General features: G+C 37.3%; 1 protein-coding gene and 1 pseudogene across 1 annotated transcript; both read right to left on the reverse strand.

Annotated features, from left to right (window-relative positions):
• Nucleotides 1-476: 476 nt before the first annotated feature.
• Nucleotides 477-1,406, reverse strand: LOC115304954 (olfactory receptor 6C4-like). Its single transcript, XM_029955304.1, has one exon. It carries the CDS (start codon nt 1,404-1,406, stop codon nt 477-479), a length of 930 nt encoding a protein of 309 aa, XP_029811164.1.
• A 6,184-nt stretch (nt 1,407-7,590) lies between these two features.
• LOC115304957 lies at nt 7,591-8,462 on the reverse strand (annotated as a pseudogene).
• Nucleotides 8,463-22,360: the final 13,898 nt, after the last annotated feature.

The following is a 22,360-nucleotide window of genomic DNA, read 5'->3' on the forward strand; positions in this document are numbered from 1 at the left end:
AATGTTACCCATTGACATCTTTTTTCTATAAAATTTATCTACTAAGGGGTTATATCTATAACTTTAAAATCATAGTAGAAATTGAAACGGAACTTAACAATCTATACATTAATTTTCTTTAACATAACTAAATAAACAATACATTTTTTCTTAGCACTATTGATGTATTTTAATTTTAAATAACTATATTCTCAAATTTATGTGAAGAGTTGAATTATCTTACATTTTGGTATCATTTTTGACTGTCCAGTTACAAAATATATTAACTAGAAATAAGTATGTGAACAATTTTTTGGGGAAGATTTTCCCCTTATTGGCAAGTTTGAAATATAACTTTGATATCTCTTTATGATGAATTCACCTGATGCTTTGCTTTAAAAACGAGAGGTTTAGAGAAGCTCTCCTTATGTGTTCATGGGGAGAAATTTCAAGCACATTGTTCAGATTTTCCTTCAAGTTTGAGGTTTTTACATTCACTAAAGACTCATAATCTTTCTGGCCACATCCTTGAAGGCTTGTTTTACTTGTTTGTTCCTTAGAGTGTAAATGAACGGGTTCAATAAAGGGGCAACAGAAGTATTGAGAACAGCTACTCCCTTATTGAAGGCAATTCCTTCTTTAGCTGAGGGTTTTATGTACATGAAGATGCAGCTGCCATAAGAGAGGGAGATGACAATCATGTGGGAAGAACATGTGGAAAAAGCCTTTTTCCTTTGCTGAGCCGAGGGGATCTTGAGAATGGTCCAGATGATGTTTGTGTAGGAGAGAATCACCAGCACCAGAGTGACCACCAAGGTCACAACTGCTAAGATAAAGTCAATGAGCTCCAGAAATCTTGTGTCTGAGCAAGATATTTCTAGGAGGGGTCCATAGTCACAGTAATAATGATTCAGCAGGTTGGAGGCACAGAAATCCAGCTGACTGGTCAGAATGACTGGGGATATGATGATGAGAAATCCAGCCACCCAAGAGCAGAGGACCAGCTGGATGCAGACTCTGCTGCTCATGATGGTCATGTAATGCAGGGGTTTGCATATGGCCACATAGCGGTCATAGGACATGGCAGCCAGAAGGTAAAACTCTGTGGCTCCGAAGAAGATGGCAAAGAAATACTGAGTGAAGCAGCCAGCAAAGCTGATGCTTTTGTTTCCAGTTGTGATGCTGAACAGCAGCCTGGGAGTAAAAGTGGTTGTAAAGGAAATTTCTAAGAAGGAGAAATTCCGGAGGAAGAAATACATGGGAGTCTGGAGGTGGGAATCGAGTAGAGTAAGAGTGATGATTGTCAGGTTTCCAATGATGCTGAATATGTAGGTGAGGAAGAGAAATATAAAGATTACAAGTTGGATCTCCGGGATGTCTGATAGTCCCAGCAGAATGAATTCTGTCAGAAAGGTTTGGTTTTTCATTGCTAACCTTTGCTGCCTGAGAAGGAGACAAATGAATGGTGAGAGAGACAGAAAATCTCAGGAATATTGAGTGACTATGTGGATTTACTATGGAATTTGTACATGGGAAGTTCTTTTGTCCCCCTGTCCCAAAGAGAATGTTTGTCTCAATATGACCCTACACAAAATTTGCTGAAGTTCCCACATGGGAGGCTTTATATCTAAGACCCATTCCTTGGAACGACACATGGGCACCTGGTCTTCTTAATGCATGCTCTGCATTTTACTTTTTATCTTCTTATTCTTACTTTTCCTTTCCTACCTATGGAACACCTTTCCTATGGTAGGAATATCTCTTCTTTCTTCAGCCTTAATGCTTTAGCTATTTGCTTCCTTTGCTGCCCTCTCCAACATACTGGGCACCTGTCCTATCTTTTTGTTATCCTTTTGCTTTGCCTGATAACAATCCCCAACCCTCCAGTGCAGGAGTGAACAGCTCTTTTTACATATCCTGGCTTTTGTGCCTGTCAGCAGCACTTGAAAAAGCTTTGGGATATTGAATTACTCTTTGTATGAATCCCTTTCTCCTAGTTTTAATTGACAGGAGAGAGACAACAGATAGCTAATAATTCCAGGAAAGCTTTCTTTAACTCCTTTAAATATTCAGGGAGGAATGTTGGTCTGCTTCTGGATCCCTTCTTATGCTCTTTCAGTCTCTATGGCATAGATGCAACTCATGTATAGAACACTATGGAAGGGTCAGTCTGGTCCCTTACAGATTAGTGAGAATTCCTCCCAGGAAATAACTTGCTAGGTTCAAGGATCCTTTTGGACATTTACCTTGTGTTCTGATCTTCCAGATTCCCAGAAACTAAGGAATAACAAGGTCTCTTCTGAAGTGGGTGGTTATCTGGAACAGACTCACAGTGGAGCCCATCCATGAACCAGAACCGTTGTTATCATTGGACTGTAAGGTCCAGAAAATATCATGCTCTGTCTGTGAGGCTGAGGCATTTGTTCACCAGCCTCTGGTTTTTGATGAATTTCCCTAAATTATCATTAAAAATCTTAGTTTTGTATTTCACATTCATGCAGAAGTCTACATATTTAATTTTTCAAATATGTTTATTTTATCATTGTAATAGTGAAAAGCTGTAATAATAAAAATTCTACCATTGGGTAAATGGCTAAGTAAATTATGATCATTCTTATTCAGAATAAAATGGGAAATTTAATGTGTACCTACTTGGATATGAATACAGAATATTCCTAGTGAAATAAACAGGTTGCTATTCGTTACATATAGTGTGATTTTATCAGTGTAAGGAACTGGAAATTTATATGTATATTTGTAACTGCAAAAAAAGAATCTGGAAGAATACCAGTCAATGATAGTTGTTTCTGGAATTCTACTTCACAAGGGATGGAAGACTTTCCATTTTACTTTATACCCATTTTGATCATTAAGATTTTTATAAAACAAGATTTACAAATTTTTTTAATGTTTTATTTATTTCTGAGACAGAGAGAGACATAGCATGAGTGGGGATGGGCAGAAACAGAGACACAGAATCGGAAGCAGGCTCCAGGCTCTGACCTGTTAGCACAGAGCCTGACACGGTGCTCAAACCCCTGAACATGAGATCATGACCTGAGCTGAAGTCAGAGGCTTAAGCAAGTGAGCCACTCAGGTGCCCCCAAAATCAAGATTTTTTTTAAAGGTAGGCTCTGTGTTCAGCATGGAACCTAAAGCAGGACTTGAACTCACAGCCCTGAGATCAAGACCTGAGCTCTCATGGTTCATGAGTTTCACTTGGGATTCTCTCTCTCTTCTCTCTTCCTCTCTTTCTCTGACCCTGTTCCACCTGTGCGTGCTCTCTCATTCTCTCTCTCAAGATAAATAAGCTTACAAAAGAATCAAAGCCTTAAATCTCTGAAATACTATAAAATTCACCATCTCCTGCTCTTTGATGTTGGTGTAGTTTTTTGACTTTTGCCCTGATTTGATTCCAAGTAGAATATAGAGGAGCAGCCCCTCACAGGTTCCCGTTCTGAAACCGTGCCACCCCTCTATTAAGGCTCAGTGATGGGGGCCTCAGTCAGTTATGTGCCCAACTCTTGATTCTGGCTCAGGTCATGATCATGGTTCACAGGGTTTGAGCTCCACGTCAGGGTCTGCCCTGACAGCATGGATCCTGCTTGCGAATTCTCTCTCCCCCCTCTCTCTCTGCCACTCCCCTACTTGTTCCTCTCTCTCTCTCTCTCCCTCTCCCTCTCCCTCTCCCTCTTTCTCTGTCTGGATAAATAAATAAACTTATAAAGAAAAAAAAAGACCTTAGCTGATATCTAGAGTTGGTTCCTGAGCCACCCAGGCACCCCTGACAACCAAGATTTTTAATATTAGAAAACAAAAGTAGAAATCATAATCAGATTTTCTAATCCATCACCACAGCTGGGTAACATTGATGACAAGGAGGTACTCACTTTTGATACGTAGGAAAGATGATGAGGGATTTTATCTCTGGATGCTATTAGTCAAAATTGAGACAGCAGATGTGTATAAAAAAGTAGAATAAAATGTAACATACTTTTTTTTCTAATGCTGATCCATGCTGTATTTTCTTTCAAAGTATAAAGCTTCTTGAATACTAGTTTGAAAAGAAATATTTTCTAGCTCTCACTTGCTACTACTGTTTCCATAGTTGATTGAAATTAGAATTAGATCCATAATTCTTGAAAATGCTGCCTTATATAAGCTAATGGAAGTCGTTATTCTTCAAAGTCTCATTTTCTCCATTTTGTCTGAAGTCAGGTTATGGATTTCTTTGTGATTTTATACCCCTTTGAGTGATACACACTTTACGTAGTGTATTTAGCAGAGACATTGAGGGCTAAACTATGGCCCTGGGGACCCAGTTCTAGAAAATTTTAGTTAGTTCTCAGGAGAAATAGTGTTGGGGATTAACATTTGATAGGAAACTAGGGAAGATATTCCCAATAGACTCATGAGGAAGTTGCCCCAGGAGTAAGAGTTACAGGATAAAAGCCTTGTGGGAACTGAAACAATAATGATGATAACAATAGTTTAAAAAATGCAACAATATTGGTTTTTGAGTGGTTTCCTTGAGCAGGACATAGTTGTAGCAACTTCCATTCTTTTTATCATTTTATGCTTACAACATTTGAGGCTATAGCTATTATTAAACTCTCAGCTCACTTACTTTAGTAGGTATGTGACCTTCAGCAAGTTACCTAGCCTCTCTGTGCCTCAGTTGCCCCATCTTTAAAATGGTGGTAAGAATAGTACCTGTATCATCAGTTTGACATATGAACTAATAAATGTATTAATACATGTAGAGTGCTTAGAAAAGTGTTTGGAATATGGTAATTATAGGATGAGTTAGTATTATTGCTGTTACTATTTTGTCCATTTTGTAGATTAGGGAATTAAGTATCAAGAGGTTATGTAACTTTCCCAAAGTCACATAACAGTTACCCTGAATTACTGGCATTTGAGAGCAGGCATGTCTAATTCTGCAGCATGCTCCATGCCTCTTCAGGAGCATCAGGGATGTAGAAGTGGCATTGGCTTCCTGTTGTGTTGTCAGTGGCATCACTATATTTCCATAGGGAAAGCTCAGGATTTCTTTCAGAACAACCTGTTTCCTTCTTGTGTTGGACTCTTGTTCTTGATTCCTGTTTTCTGACAGAATGCAGAAATGTAGAGATACTCTACATTTCACTACCTTTTCTCCATGAGATAGAACTTCTTTCCTTCATGGCCTCTCACTATTTCCTTTTGGATTCTGCATTTGGATTCCTTCTCTACATATACAGTCATTCCATCAATCATGGCAATGTCAATAGCAGATTTCTTCAAAGACCGTGTAGTCTGCAAAAGAGAGGCCCATGGTATTATGTTAATATGGCTTTGGCTAAGAGACTAGTCGTTCTGAAGTTTCTTTTTGCATTTGGGGAAAAGAAAGTTTCTGTTTTCAGGGTTAGTCCAGGATACATTTTTTTAAAAGTTTTTCAGTACAATTTATTCTTATTACATTTTAATTTGCATTTATTATATTAGAAATATTATACTCAAATAGTACCCCAGAGAAAGGCCATTAACTAATTGAACAGTCTCAGTGTTTCAGCTCCCTGGTTAGCCCGCTCGCCTCTCCACTGCACATACTTGCTCTCTGGTGGTTACTACTAACTGTCTTCAAGATGTGGCTGAAGCTTGAATCTGGTATCAGGCCAAGTCCACAAATCCATGAATATACACTGACTGCATTTAGGGTGCAGTCAATTATGATGAATCTAAAAAAGACTGGCTATTCTCTTAGGAGAAGAATATATACTTCACCAAAGTGGCAGCTCAGTTTTCTAAGAAACTCAGAAAAAAATACTCCACAAAGGGACAGAATCAAGGATAGGGATAATACTCTAAGAATATACATAATATATACACACTGGAGTAAATAGGCTTCTCCTCAGTCCAGGCTCTTACTTTTATTTTTTAAAGTCTGATAAAAATGCACTCAGTTACATTTTATACAGTAATATTTATTGAACTTTGTCCAAAAAGACTTCTGTTTTTAAGTTCATTTGTAAAAATAACGAAAGCTTTATCACTCAACCTCTGGTCAATAAGGAAGAAAGAAAATCTTGCTAGAAATGACAATAAATAATTTCACACAAAAGGCCAGGTGACATAAGAATAGTATATTAATTAATATATTTTCTTTGTATTTACAATTAATCCATTTGTTAATACTGTGATAGAAAAAATAATCAGTCCACATTATGTAGTAGAAACAGGCTTTGAGGATGACCATTCCTCTCACAATAAAAACATACAAGGATTTCTCCCACAGCTAAAGTACTTTTCAAGACAACAGTCTTGGATCAAGGTAAACCTGTCAAAATATCTTATAATAGATCAGCTATGTCCTAGAATCGGGAAATCAAGGGTATTACCATTAAGCAAGCAGCAAAAAGCTGTTTAAGTTTTTCTAGGACCATTTAAATAGAGTAGTTACCATGTAAGGATTTAATTTTACTTTGAGTTATAAAAAGTAAAAACACTAAATTGGGTAACTGCATTAATCAAAAGCAGCCCCAAACAAAAAAGCCATCAATAAAAATGAAACAAGGCATTCTTATAAGTGTATCATGCATAAAAAGGATAGTTACATACTATATACTTTAATGACCAGACCAATAAATAAATGAGGTAAATTTTACAGTTATTAAAACAAATAAACTATATTTAATCACTTAAGTGTTGTGCTGCTTCTGTTTCAAAATATAAAGTGATACAATTAATCATCTAAAAACTGCATACTTTGAATGTTTGCTTTTATTGATCCCCTTTTGAGATAGTAAAGAGGAGCTGTGTAACAAAATATTATCTGAATATAAATTATCAACACCAATATAATACAATTATCATGTAATTGCCATTTTTATATGCACAGTGGAAATACTGTGGAAGCTAGAAAAAAAGATGAAAATAGACTGGCCAGAATTTTAAATTTCAAACTAACCCATGATAATCTAGAACAGGGATAAACAAAAATAAAATTTGCAAAATAGATAGAGCTTGATATCTTTTCCAAATTCAGTAGTCCACCAGATGTAGATTCTAAACAAATCCATTACCTCAAAGTTAAAAAAGGAAGAAAACGTAAATCTCCTTTTGAGCTTTAGTTTTCAAGTTTATGCTCTTGAAGAAGTCTAACATTAGCAAGAACTGCAATACTATTTTTAAAAATCTAGAATTTCTGCTTTTGTGTTTTGTATTTGTTTTCCCTATTTTAATTATTAGTAAGGAATAAGAGAGGAAAATATTAAATTGGCAAGTTAAGGATAAATATGTATAGCCAGTTCATGAAACATATTAAATTGATTTGGTCGGATCAAGAATTTCCCACTATGCTACTGATTATCTACAGCTACCCTTGGAGTAGTAATTTAGAAGACGTCTATCATAACTACTGACAGTACTTTTTATAGTATATGAATTTCCATTTTTACTTTCTTCTCTCCCTTGCCTCTTACATGAATTAACTGTGTGATAGGAAATTCTATTTTAACACACTTGTTTCAATTACAGAAGAGGTGATTTTAACACCTAAGCCTGCCAATCCTGAGATGATAATGGTGATGATGATGATGATGATAGGAAAACTAAAACCCAGAAGATTTCTTACTCAAATTTCTGCTTTAGTTTTCTTTGGAAGATAGCTGGCAGAATAGAAAGAAGAGCCAAAATCATTAGAACAAACACTGAGTTCCAGGAAACAGCTTCCCCTGCTGTTGTAAGCTGGTACAGTGTTGTTCCTGCCTTAATCGCTACAAAAGAGGGAGGTGCGACACCTAGAAAAGTACCAATAAAAAAACTTTCAATGGCACGTTTATCACAGGGGATGTAATGTAATAACACCATTCGGCAGAAATGGTGTTATTCTCAAAAATATAATGTAGTTAATGAGATGTTCTCTATGACGCTTAACCTGTTGTGACCATTTTACTGCTTTCTCTGTTAGGTATTTGTATACAACTGGCCTCCCAACTACATAGGAGAGCATATAGCAGAATGAAGCACAGAGTTCAGAACACAAACAAACAAGAAATAAGGCTAGCGGAAAGGGATAAAGAAACCCTGAGAGTATACTGAGAAATATAGAGCCCAGAATGGCAAATGTTTGCAAGAAAATATATGTAGCAAAATAAGCTACAAGTACTTGTACAAAAAAGGTGTCCTTATATTTGGATAAAACTTTTTCTAGAGCCTTGGCATCATCCATATCTCTGGGAACCTTCATATTCACTCTTTCTTCTTCACTAAGCTGAGGAAAATTTTTATATACCCAAAACAACAAAAGCTGCAGATAAGAAAATGGACACCAATATAAGAAGTGACATTCTTGCTGACCCAGCTTCTGCACTCGCTTTTTCCTTCAGGTAGTCTCCGCTGCCCGGCGTCGTGAGACCGCGCGTCCCTGCTACCCTGTCCCCCACAGGGGTCGTGTGGAGTGCCCCCGTCTGCGATCTTTCGGAGACTCTGCCTTTCGCCATGGCTGCTGAGACGACCTTAGTCCCGCAAGCACAGTGACGCTGGCCTGAAACCTACAGCGCCCACCTCCAGGGTACATTTTGAGTTTATGAAGTTTTCCTTTAGTTATTTATGGTAAACAATTTTTAAAAATTTGCTCTTTAGCCTTAGGTAGAGAGACCTAAGGATACTGTTGCAAATTCAGGGTTGAGACTGGTAAGGTGTATTTGACCAAGTGTCTTACATCACTCAGGCTCTTGGTAGGGAAGATAAAACAAGCCCATGGGTGTGGGTGAAGGACAAAGATGTATCAACCAAGACAGGTGATATATTGGAAATGGATGATGAAGAGCAAGAAGGATAAGAAGGTGAAGAACACCAAGATGGTGTAAATTTGTGTAAGGAGAGATAAATGCAGTCCAGTCAGAAGCCTACAAAGGGAGATTATTTTGTATTCATTATGTGGGATCAATTCCTCCCTGCCCACACTCCCCTAAGAGGTCTTTCTTGGACTTATCCTAGAAAGGGCAGGTCTTTGCCCATCAGTTATTGGAGATTTGTTGACATGAGGGTTGAGCTCTACAATTACAAACTCTTTCTTGGGAATTTATACATGGGCTACAATGTCTGAATTTTCTGAAGAAGAGTTAGATTTCATGGGGCAGTCCCCATGTGAGAATGGACAAATGATCAGGAAGCTAGTTCATGGTGCATGAATCGGGTACAGAGCAATAATAAAATAGAGATAGAGATAAAGATGGTAGAGATGGGATAAACATGGGGGAGGCAAGATAGAGTGAGACAAGGCAACTGTTGTCATCCTAGCACTTGTTTTGTTTGGTTATACTTGTTGAATTTGGCCTCTTTGAGATGACACTGCAACATTTCTTATGCTTCTTTGAGAGAGTTTCTTCTATGTTCTATCCTAATGAACTTAACTCCCAAAGTTTGAGAAATTCTGAATATGGGAACCAGGGTAGAAAGAACATCTGCTGTGTTTTCTGGGGATCTAAAAGGAATCTATTTGGTTGTCTTGAAAAATGACAAAATCATGAAATTGGCAGCAAGGTGAATGGAACTGGAAGGTATTATGCTGAGTGAAATAAGTCAGTCAGAGAAAGACACATATCATGCATGAACTATTGATATGTGTCTCAAGATCCATATATGTAGCTTGAGAAACATCAAGAAGACCATCAGGAAGGGAAAGGGAAAAATAGTTACAGACAGAGAGGGAGGGAGGCAAACCATGAGATTCTTAACTACAGAGAACAATCTGAGGGTTGATGGGCTGGAGAGGGGAGAGAGGAAGATGGGTGATGGGCATTGATGAGGGTACTCGTTGGGATGAGCACTATGTGTTGTTTGTAAGCAATGAACCACAGTAATCTACCCCCAAAACAGAGCACCCTGTATACACTGTATTTTATCCAATTTGACAATAAATTTATTTAAAAAATAAAAAATAAAAGCCATTTAAAATGGAAATGCAAAAAAATAGAACAATTAGCTTTTTTTATGGCTGAATAATATTCCATTATATATATATACATATATATACACACACACACATACATATACATATACATATATATACATATACATATATATATATACCTGTTGGGAGCTGCCGAGTTTTGGCCACCTCAGGCAGGGATATATCGCTCTCCAGGGAGCGACCAAAAAAACAAGACTTACATCTGGAGGCTAGGAGAGTGCATTTCCTGGTCCAGGATTTGGAAACAGTCATACTGGGCCAGACGAGAAAAAGCCAAAATGAACAAAAGATCAACCGCATTTCGGGCTTATGCAGCGTTAATCCCCTGCCCAGTATTGCAGACGAAAGTCTGGGTGCTCCTTTTGATGCTGTGTTCGGAGTTTCAGTTCCGGTTTCCCCTTTTTCTAATAATCATTTGACTCTGTTACCTGGCAACCAACCTGGGCCAGTTTCCCGCCCCTAATCCTATAAAGGTTCGATTATCCTTGTTAATAAATGGGGGCTTGATCAGAAATCGCTTGACTTACCTCACTCTCTGTGCTCCCCTTCCTGCCCTACTCTCTCTCCCTCCCTCAGGAACAGACCCGCAACGATTTACCGCCCCACCGGCTGGGGCGGGACCGGACGTATACCTATCTGTCACATTTTCTTTATCCATACAACTGTTGATAGACACTTCAGTTATTTCCATATATTGCTTATTGTGAATAATGCCACAGTAGTGGCATTTCTTCAACCATGTTATATGTTAATAATTTGTTTATTTGCTTAAAATTTCAGATGATACACACATTGAAATGAAAGAATTGATTTTTAAAGAAGATGGTTTTTTTTTTTTTGACTCATTCACTTTGAAAATAAGTGGATTAGAGAGGAATGACCATAGTCATGGTGTTCCCACCAGTCATTTGAATTTTCAGACTTAAAACATGTTAACATAATTGTTTTCATGTGAAATCTTAACATCATTTTTAATGCTTCTTTTTTCTTTTTCACTGTTTCTTCTATCCTTTTCCTCTCCCACATCCTCCTTCCCTACCTGATCACCATTGTTAGCAACTTGATTTGTAATTGTCTATTTTTTAAATCAATGCTTATATAATCACACATAAATATACATACTAAACAGCTGGATATATCATTGTTTTATAAATCTGAAATCTCATTCCTCACTGTTCCATGTTCCACCACTTTGATTTTCTCAGTGAGCAACATTTCCTGGAAATACGTTCAAAGTAAATGATAGAGCTGTAATTTTTTAAAATAGTTGTACAATATCCATGCTGAGGATGTCTCATTATTTAGTTAATTCATTATTAGTGACATTCATTTGGTTTTCTGTTTTTTTTCTATTCTTCCTTCCTCCCCCCCTCCCTTCCTTCCTTCCCTTCCTTCCTTCCTCTCGAGCTCCCTCCTTCCTTCCTTCCTTTTTTCTTTTTTTTTTTTTTTTTAGAGAGGGGGCACTAGCAGGGAAGATGGGTAGAGATGGGGAGAGAGAGAATTTTATTTTATTTTATTTTTTAAAAAATAGTTTATTGTCAATTTCGTTTCCATACAACACCCAGTGCTCTTCCCCACAAGTGCCCTCCTCCATCACCACAACCTCTTTTCCCCTCTCCCCCTTCCCCTTCAACCCTCAGTTCATTTTCAGTATTCAATAGTCTCTCAAGTTTTGCGTCCCTCTCTCTCCCCAGCTGAGAGAGAATTTTAAACAGGTTCCACACTCAACATGGAGCTTGATGTGGGGTTTGATACCATGGCTCTGGGATCATGACCTGAGCGAAGATCAAGAATCGAACTTGTGTTTGATCTACTAGTGTTCAGTCAATAATGGGGAGGAAAGGAAGTTATCAAAAGATCCAGTTTCTTCTCAAAGTGTGTTTACCCTGGGTTTTTTTTTTTTAAATCTTAATCATTCCTCTGTCCTCAGAACCAGAGGTTATTGATGGTGCCCATTATAGTAGTTTTGAGGATTATGAAGTATAACATTTAGATGGTCTCAGTTTACCCTCTTGCCAGCTTGGAATTCTGCTAAATCATTTATCATTTGTCTTCCTGATTTCCAGTGTCTAACATTTTGTTTATGTTTTTTCTTCTTCATTTTTATGAGTTTATGCATTAAAAATTCATTATTGTAATTTTAATGGGGTGTTGGGAAGAAGTAATATTAAATGCATTTGATCGAAAAATATTTTCTCCTAGGCAAGGACTAATTGCTTTTGATGGAATGGATGAGGGTATAGGTCTAATAAACACTAATCCAAGCTTCTCTTGAAGGCTAATTTTTCTAAGAGTGTTAGATGGATGGTTTTTAAAGTGTGATTGGTCAAACATTGTTGTGGTTCCCTCATTAAAATTTCTATAGGACACACTCTGTCTTGTCAAATTGTGGAATAAAGTCACATTGGTAATTGGATTTTTGGTTGTATGACTTATTTTTGGCCTCTGTTTGGGGGAAACTAAGGCTGTTTATGAGCACAGACTTCACTGATCATCTTTCTTGTTCATCATCATGAACTCATGTACGTTAAAACCACAACCTTTTCATAGTAGAACTCTCACGATCAATCTAGTCTTCAGTCAGTAATCCCACACCTTCATTCTAATTCTTGTGTTACTTTGATAAATGACAAAACTTCAGGGTCACAGGTTTATGTGTATGTCCAAACTCATCCAATTGTATACATTAAACATTTGCATTTTTTCCATTAATTATATTCCTAGAAACTTAAAAAATTCACCCAGGCTAACTTAGAATTACATTCGCCATTATAGGGAGCTTATGACATGTCAAAATAAATTAAAAGTTTTACTTTTTTTCCCATAATATTTTATTGTCAAATTGTTTTCTAGACAACACCCAGTGCTCTTCCCCTTAAGTGCCCTCCACCATCACCACCACCTTTTTCCCCCCCTCCCCCTTCCCCCTCAACCCTCAGTTCATTCTCAGCACCATTTTTCTAACTGAGAAGGATATTACGTTCATCTGCGAGAGCGGAAGGAGAAAATACTTTTGTTTTTTAAAGTTTTTATTTAAAATTCAGTTGGTTAACGTACAGTTTTATATTAGGTTCAAATATAAAATACAGTGATTCAACTATTCCATACATCACCTGGTGCTCATCATGACAAGTGCACTGCTTAATTCCCATTACCTGTTTCACCCATCCCCCCCTCCCCAGTAGCCATCAGTTTGTTCTCTGTAATTAAGAGTCTATTTCTTGACTTGTCTGTCTGTCTTTCTCTCCCCTGTCCTCCTTTTCACTCTGCTTGTTTGATTTGTCTCTTAAATTCCACATATGAGTGAAATGATATGACATTTGTCTTCCTCTGACTAACTTCTCTTTGCATTGTACTCTCTAACTCCATCCATGTTATTGCAAATGGCAAAATTTTATTCTTTTCAATGGCTGAATAGTATTCCCTTGTATGTATGTATATATATATATATATACACATGTATATATACACGTAAATATGTATATACATACATACATACATACATACATACATACATATATGTATATATCTTCTTTATCCATTCATCAACTGATGGATACTTGGTCTGCTTCCATATCTTGGCTATTGTAAATTATGCTGCTATAAGTATAAGGATGCATGTATTCCTTTGAATTAGTGTTCTTGTATTCTTTTTTAAAAATTTTTAATGTTGTTTTTAAAAAATTTATTTGAGAGAGAGAGAGAGAGAGAGAGAGAGAGCGAGAGAGAGCAGAGAGCGAGCGAGCAGGGGAGGGTCAGAAAGAGAGGGAGACACAGAATCCAAAAACAGGCTCCAGACTCTGAGCTAATGGTCGGCACAGAGCGTGACGCGGGGCTTGAACCCAGTAACCATGAGATTATAACCTGAGTTGAAGTCAGACACTTAACCAACTGAGCCACCCAGGCACCCCTGTTCTTGTATTTGTTGAGTAAATAAAATATCCAGTAGTTCAATTGCTGGATCATAGAGTACATCTATTTTTAAGTTTTTGAGGAACCTCCACACTGTTTTCCAAAATAGCTGCACCAGTTTGCATTCCCACTAACGGTGTAAGGGAATTCCTTTTTTTTTTCACATCCTCACCAATACTAATTTCCTGTGTTTTGATTTTAACCATCTGACAGGTGTGAGGTGATATCTCATTATAGTTTTGATTTGTATTTCCCTGATGATGAGTGATGTTGAGCATCTTTTCATGTGTCTGTTGGCCATCTGGATGTTGTCTTTGGATTATTTGTGTTTTTTTTTTTTTGTTTTGAGTTTGATAAGTTCTTTATATATTTTGGATATCAACCCTTTATAGGATATGTCATTTGCAAATATCTTCTCCTGTTCCATAGGTTGCGTATTAGCTTCATTCATTGTTTTCTTCACTGTTTAGAAGCTTTTCATTTTGATGTAGTTGTAATAGTTTTTAAAAAATTTTTTTTGCTTTAGTTTCCTTGCCTCAGGAAACATATCTAGAAAAAAGTTGCTATGGCTGATGTCAAAGAAGTTATTGCCTGTGCTGTCTTTTAGTATTTTCATGGTTGCAGGTCTCATATTTATGTCTTTAATCCAACTTGAACTTAGTTTTGTGTATTGTGTAATAAAGTGGTCCAGTTTTGTTCTTTTGAATGTTGTTGTCCAGCTTTTCCAAAATAATATGTTGAAGAGACTGTCCTTTTCCCATTGGATATCCTTTCCTGCATTAATTGATCATATAGTTGTGGATCCATTTCTGGGTTCTGAATTCTTTTCTATTGATCTATGTTTCTATTTTTTTGTGTCAGTACCATAGTGTTTTGATTACTACAGCTTTGTAGTATAACTAGAAACCTAGAATTGTGATGGCTCCAGATTTGCTTTTCTTTTTTAAGATTGCTTAGGTTATTCAGGGTCTTTGGTGGTTCCATACAGATTTTAGAATTGTTTATTCTAGTTATGTGAAAAATACTGTTGGTATTTTGATAAGGATTGCATTAAGTGTGTAGTTTGCTTTGGATAGTATAGACATTTTAACAATGTTTGTTCTTCCAATCCATGAGCCTCAAAATTATGAATTTTAGAGGAACTCTCCAAAGTTGGGTACAAATGAGGGATTTTAGTTCTGGGTATGGACTCTGATGTGACCTTAACTGGCTCCAGCCCCTCTTGACCACAGCTGTTTCTCTGCCCAGCAATATCCTTGCCACTTACTTATACCCTTTCTCTTTCTTCTGAAATCAAAATAAGCTTCCTCAGGGTTTTTAGAAAATATTTTATATTTAAAATAGGCCTTTAAATTATTTGAATCAGAAGTTAGACTTACAGAGATGAATTAAAACATTGATCTAGAGCTGAGTCAGAAGATGTACTTAAGGATTTTCTAAACATCAGGAAGATAGAAATTTCCTGCAGAATTCATAATTTGTTAGATACTTATTATCCCAGATTACCATATCTACTAATCAATTCTATTAGTTGTTAGCCCTTCTGATGTGGGGGGAAATAGTTACAAGCTGCAGTATAAGAAAGATCAATAAAGGACTTAAAAATCCTAGCTTTGGCAGGAATGATATCACCAGGGTGGTAGAATAAGAGGTCCCCTGCTAGTATCCATTCTCACCAATGACAATCTGGTGATCGTCCATGGACAAAAATACCTATTGGGAGCTTTGGGACCCAGGTAGGGGATTGTGAAACACTGTCAGAGTCAGAGACCAAGAAGAACTGTTTAGAGAAGGGAAGCCCACATCCAGGTGGTTGACTTGCCAATTGTGGTCCTACCTATAGACTAGGAAACAGCTCTACACCCCTATGGACTTAGCCACAGTTGCGTTTGGCCTTGGTCCTGTTACCAGCATCATACATGAAAGGGACCTGGGAAAGAGTCGTACTACCTGTGCTTTGGGTAATAGACATACAGAGTTTGATTCTGGGTGTAGATTCTGAAGTGATCTGTTACCTGACTCCAGACATTCTTGACCACAGTCTGGGAGCCCCTGGGGTACGCCTACCAAACAGTTCTGCTGTAGATTCTGAAACTGTGGCTGGGTTCCTCCCACTCTGGGAGTAGTTCTGTTAGTACAAGGACTTGTTGTGAAGCACTTCTATCTGTGCCCCAGAGATCCTGAAGTGCTCCCAGTTGCATTTTATTAGTCCTTCGGGCACAGGGACCTGGCAGGAAGCACTCCAGTCTCTACACCTGGAGATCCTAACATGGCTCTATCCTCAGATTCAGTCCCTCTAACTGTGGTCAGGGATCAGTGTAGCCCTCCCAGTGATCTGACATCAGACAAGACCATATGTGTCTCCAGACCTCATGCTTGGCAGCCCTAGGACTCAGTTCCAGCCTCTCTCAGCCATAGTCTGGGGACAGTTCTGCTTATCCATACACCCACCCAATCACCTAAGAGGAACCCTCATAAGAGCCTGGTGGGAGTCACACCTGTCTGCATATATGGTAACAGACTTGCTATCTGAGGTCCAAACTGTGAACCTGAAGCCGATCCTGGTCCCAGTGCCACCCTATTGAAAAAGGTCCTGTAGGCAGTCCCATCTACCCAGGATCCAGACAGGATCCCCATCCACTTGAGCCCCTGGTAACCAGCCCCTCAACCAGAGCCCACTGCAGATCCAGTAACAGGCTTGTACCTGCCTCCAACCCAGCACAACTGTGGTTCATTCCATCAGCTTGAGAAACTGACACGAGAAAGTATTAACTGAATGAAACAAGTTTGTAGAATGGAAGAGATATTTGCTCCTCCAAATGCACAGGCATCATCTCAAGCCTACATGGATCATGAAGAATCATGCAAATATGGTACCGCTGAAGGGTACTAATAAAGCTTCAAATCAATGGATATCTACAAATTGCCTGAATTTGTAAGAATTAAAATTAAAACTTTTAACAATTTAAAAATTTTTAACGTTTTAAAAATAAAGCATTAAATATAGTCACCTCCAAGAAACCCAATGAAATAAAATAGAACACACATAGACAACTAAACAAAATCAGGAAAATGATGCAGGAGCTAAATGAAAAGTTCAATAAAGAAGTACACACGCACACACACACACACACACACAGAAGAATATTTTTCAGCCATTAAAATTCTATCATTTCCAACAACATGGATGGGGCTTAATGGCATTATGCTTAGTAAAATCAGCTAGAGAAAGATACATACTGTATGATCTTACTTATAAGTGGAATCTAAAAACAAAAAACCCCACCAAATTCATAGAAAAAGGGATCAGACATATGGTAACTAAGAGTGGAGGGTGGGGGTATGGTTGGGAATTGGAGGAAGATGGTTCAAAAGCATGAATTTCCAATTATATGAGAAATAAGTGGTAGGAATGTAATGTACAATGTGATGTCTGTAGTTAACACTGCCTAATGACATACAGGAAAGTTAAAGACCATCCAGGGGTGCCTGGGTGGCTCAGTTGGTTAAGTGTCCCACTCTTGATTTTGGCTCAGGTTATGATCTCATGATTCATGAGGCTGAGCCCTGTGTTGGGCTCAGTGCTGACAGCAGAGAGCCTACTTGGCATTTTCTTTCTATCCTTTTCTCTCTGTCCCTCTCCCCTCTTTTAAAATAAATAAATAAGCCAAAAAGAAAAAAAAAGAAAAGAAAATACATCCTAACAGTTCTCTTCAGAAGTAGAAAATTTTTTCTTTTTGTTTCTTTTCTTTATATTGTTTTTATATCAGAAGAAGGACTTGAATCTATTGGGATATACATCTCACAATATATGTAAACATGGGTAAATTTGATTAAATTTTTTCCTGATATTTGATGAAAATCAACATGCTATACACCTTAAACTTACACAGTGATGTATATCAACTATTTCTCCATAAAACCAAAAAAATTGGACATCACAAAATAGAACCACACAGAAATCCTGAGGCTAAAAATACAGTGAAAGAAATGAAAAATTCAATAGAAAGCTTCTACAGTAGACTCAATCATGTAAAAGACAGAACCAGTGAATTTAAAGATAGGTTATTTGAAATTGGGCAGTTAGAGGAACAAAGTGAAACAAGAATGAAAATGAGTGAAGTACTTATGTGATTTGTAGGACACCAAAAAGCAAACTGACATTCCCATTAAGGGAGTCTGAGGAGAGAGAGAGAAAGAAAGATTATTTAAAGCAATTACAGCTGGGGTGCTTGGCTGGCTTAGTTGTAGAGCATGCAACTCTTGATCTTTAGGTTTTGAGTTTGAGCTTTACATTGGGTGTAGAGAGTATTTACCCATTTGTAGGAAAGTGGATGGACCTTGAGGGTGTCATGCTGAGTGAAGTAAGCCAGGCAGAGAAGGACAGAAACCATATGTTTGCACTCATAGGTCTAACAGGAAAACAGGAGAGACCTAATGGAGGAACAGGGGGAGGGGAAGAGGGAGACAGAGTTGGGGAGAGAGAGGGATGCAAAGCTTGAGATACTATTGAATGCTGGAAATGAACTGAGGGTTGAAGGGAAGGGGGGAAAGGAGGTGGTGGTGATGGAGGGCGGCACTTGTGGGGAGGAGCACTGGGTGTTGTATGGAAATCAATTTGACAATAAAATATTAAAAAAATAAACTAAATATTTAGAAATAAAAAAAATAAAATCTTAACAAAGTTATAGCTTAAGACTTCGTAACCTTCTAATTTCTGTATAAGTCTAATTACATGAAATAGAAGTTGGGGCTTTGATTTTTTACTTTGCTTTTCTGTTTGGAGTGTAATTGTAACTACTGTAGTGTAAATGATGGAAAATAATTGCATATGTTAAAAAAATAAATAAATAAACGGAAGGAAAAAAAAAGACTTCCTAAACCTTAGGAGAGGCATGCACATCAGGTACAGGAAGCTCAAAGGACTGCAAGCGAGATAAACTCAGAGAATACCACAAGACACATTATAAAAATGTTAAAGTCAAAGACCAAGAGAATCTTGAAAGCAACAAGAGAAAAAGAATTCATTACACATCCATGAACCATAAGGTGGATGATGGATTTCTTTACAGAAACGTTGTAGCCAGGAGGGAATGGGATGATATATCCAAAGGCTTAAAGAAAAAACTGCCAGCAAAGAATACCATATCTGGTAAAATTGTCCTTTAGAAACGAAGAAGAGGCATTTCCAGACACAAGCTAAGGGAATTCAGCATCATTCAACTTTTTTTTTCTTTTAGAAGAAATGCTAGAAGGAGATATGCAAGTTGAAATGGAGGGACTGTAAGTAACAACATGCAAACATATAAAGGTATAAAAATCACTGGTAAAAGTAAGGTCAATTCAGAATACCTTAGTGCTTACAATTGTGGTGCAGAAATCACTTTTATCTCTAGCAGTAGAGATAAAGAATAATAATATTAAAAACAACTCTAGCTACAATCACATGGAGTGTTCTCTAAATGTCAGTTTATATTCAGTTGAATGATGGTATTGTTCAGTTCTTCTGATATCCTTGCTTATTTTCTGTCTACTAATTATACCTATTACTGAGAGAGGAGTATGGAAGTAATCATTTATAATTGTGGATTTTCTCTTCTTTAAGATTTACAAGATTTTACTTGTATATTTTATAACTGTGTTGTTAAGTGCATATACATTTAAGAGATCTTCTTGGTGTATTGACTTCATTATGATCATGGAGCATTTCTCTTTATCCTTTGTATTTTTGTTGCTCTGAAGTCTACTTTGTCGTTATTAATATGGTCACTCCAGCTTTCTTTTGATTAGTGTTTATACTTCATCCCGTTCTTTAGTTTTAACCTATTATTATATACGAAGAGAGTTTATTGTAGACAGCATGTTATTAGGTCATTAGTTTATCCATTCTGATAATCTCTATTTTATTTATTTATTTACTTACTTGCTTATTATTTATATATTTATTTATTTTTAATTTACATCCACATTAGTTAGCAGATCGTGCACTAATGCGTTCAGGAGTCGAATCTGGTAATTCTCTCCCTACTTACAACATTCAGTGCTCATCCCAACTAGTGTCTTCTTCAAGGCCCCTTGCCCATTTAGCCATTCCCTCACTCACAATCCCTCCAGCAACTCTCAGTTTGTTCTCTATATTTAAGAGTGTCTTATAGTTTGTTCCCTCCCTGTTTTTATATTATTTTTGCTTCCCTTTCCCTATGTTCATGTTTTGTACATTAAATTCCACATATGAGTGAAGTCATATGGTATTTCTCTTTCTCTCATTGACTAATTTCACTTAGTATAATACCTCTAGTTCCATCCGCATTACTGCTAATGGCAATATTTCATTTTTTGATTGCCAAATAATACTCAATTGTATATATATGTGTGTGTGTGTGTGTGTATCTTGTATTGTATGTATTGTATGTATATATACCACATTTTCTTTTTCCATTTATCTGTCAATGGGCATTTGGGGTCTCTCTATGCTTTGGCTATTATTATAGCGCTGCTATCAACATTGGGGTGCATGTGTCCCTTCAAAACAGCATACCAGTATCCCTTGCATATATACCTAGTAGTGCGATTTCTCATTCGCAGGGTAGTTCTATTTTGAATTTTTTGAGGAATCTCCATACTGTTTTCCAGAGTGGCTGCACCAGTTTGCATTCCCACTAGCAGTGCAAAAGAGATCCGCTTTCTCCGCATCCTCGCCGCGATCTGTTGTTGACTCAATTGTTAATGTTAGCCATTCTGACAGGTGTGAGGTGGTATCTGATTGTGGTTTTGATTTGTATTTCCCTGATGATGAGTGACATTGAGAATGTCCTGACTGGAAGGAGAGATAGAGTCAGAAATATTAAACCTACAACTGGAAACCCTACAACTGGAACTCCTAACCCTAAAGGAGACAGTTTTAGAATTGTCAGAGCAATAAGGATGAGAAAGAAAATTGTCTCAAACATGAGAAAATATGGCCCTTCCTGCAAGGAAAGATCTTTCTTGTAAGATGTAATTGCTAGCCTCTTCTGGAAATTTTCTAGTATTTCTGATTATTTGGACAGCTCTCTGAAAGACTTTGATTAAAGTAAGAGCTTCACATAGAAAACTAAACTTTACCAGAAGTTCAAGACCATCAGTCTTGTGACATCCTAGTAATTTTTATCCAGGTATTCCCTTCTTGTACCCAGACTAACAATGTTATCCAGTGACATTGTTGTCTTATAAAAATTTATTCACTAAGGGGTTAAATCTATGTGTTTAAAATCATACTAGACAGTGAACTGACCTCTCCTCCCCTCCCCTCTTCATTATAATCCCCACTGACATCCATGCAAAAGAACAGAAAACAAGACACACAGACAGAAATCTTTCCAGGTTCTTTAAGTATTTAAACATCTGAGCCAAAGCCAGAATAGAATAGAAGTTTCTGTATAGTTGTAATCACTTTGCAAGTAGGGGCTAAGGTGTCAAATTATCTATATTGGTGTTGCTGAACTATAAACTTTCTATACCTGTAATATAAAGTGTTTGAGTGTTTAATTGGGCTGTATGATCAATAGCTTATTTTGAAAAAGCTATATGAGCTGTAAAAAACTGCATGTTTTTTGTTTAATGTAATATAGGAAACCTCCACCTACTCAGTCCTTTTGTGAATTTCTAAGTTTGTGAAATTACTAGAACATAATGCAGTGAGGTGTAATTACAAAATTTAAATGGCTTCTAGAGAGTTTTATTGACTACTTGGTGATACTTAGGCAGTGGCAAAGCCACATGGGGTTACAGATGCCAGCCCTTTGGCCTCCTGGTAATTTGCCTTACATACCAGCCTTTCCACTGCTAAGTTCCTGATCAGTGCTTCAGAAATCATTTGTCATGTTTCGTTTTTTAGCATAGACTGGGAACAGTTGAAAACTTTTAACTCCTCAGCTGCCAGGGGTCTTCTATAGTATCAGTATGTGTTTAGCAGAAACTAACTCCATAATGAATGGAATTCAATTCCATACATGGTTTGTTCAAGCACACTTAATAAGTAGCCTATTTTTTAAATGTCCTTTTTAAACGTAAATATTTGGATGAAGTTTTTATTTTTTTACTTTTATTATTTTTTTTTCTCTCCATAATATTTTATTGTCAAATTGTTTTCCATACAACACCCAGTGCTCTTCCCCTTAAGTGCCCTCCACCATCACCACCACCTCTTTTCCCCCTTCCCTCTTCCCCCTCAACCCTTAGTTCATTCTCAGCATTCAATAGTCTCTCAAGTTTTGCATCCCTTTCTCTCCCCAACTCTCTCTCCCTCCTCCGTTCCCCCTGGTTCTCCATTAGGTCTCTCTTGTTTTCCTGCTAGACCTGAGTGCAAACATATGGTTTCTGTCCTTCTCTGCCTGGCTTACTTCACTCAGCATGACACCCTCAAGGTCCATCCACTTTCCTACGAAGGGCCATATGTCATTCCCTCTCATTGCCATGTAGTACTCCACCGTGAATATATACAACATCTTCTTGATCCATTCGTCAGGTGAT

This window comes from Suricata suricatta, chromosome 10 (assembly GCF_006229205.1).
Source record: "Suricata suricatta isolate VVHF042 chromosome 10, meerkat_22Aug2017_6uvM2_HiC, whole genome shotgun sequence".
Classification (NCBI taxonomy): Eukaryota; Metazoa; Chordata; class Mammalia; order Carnivora; family Herpestidae; genus Suricata; species Suricata suricatta.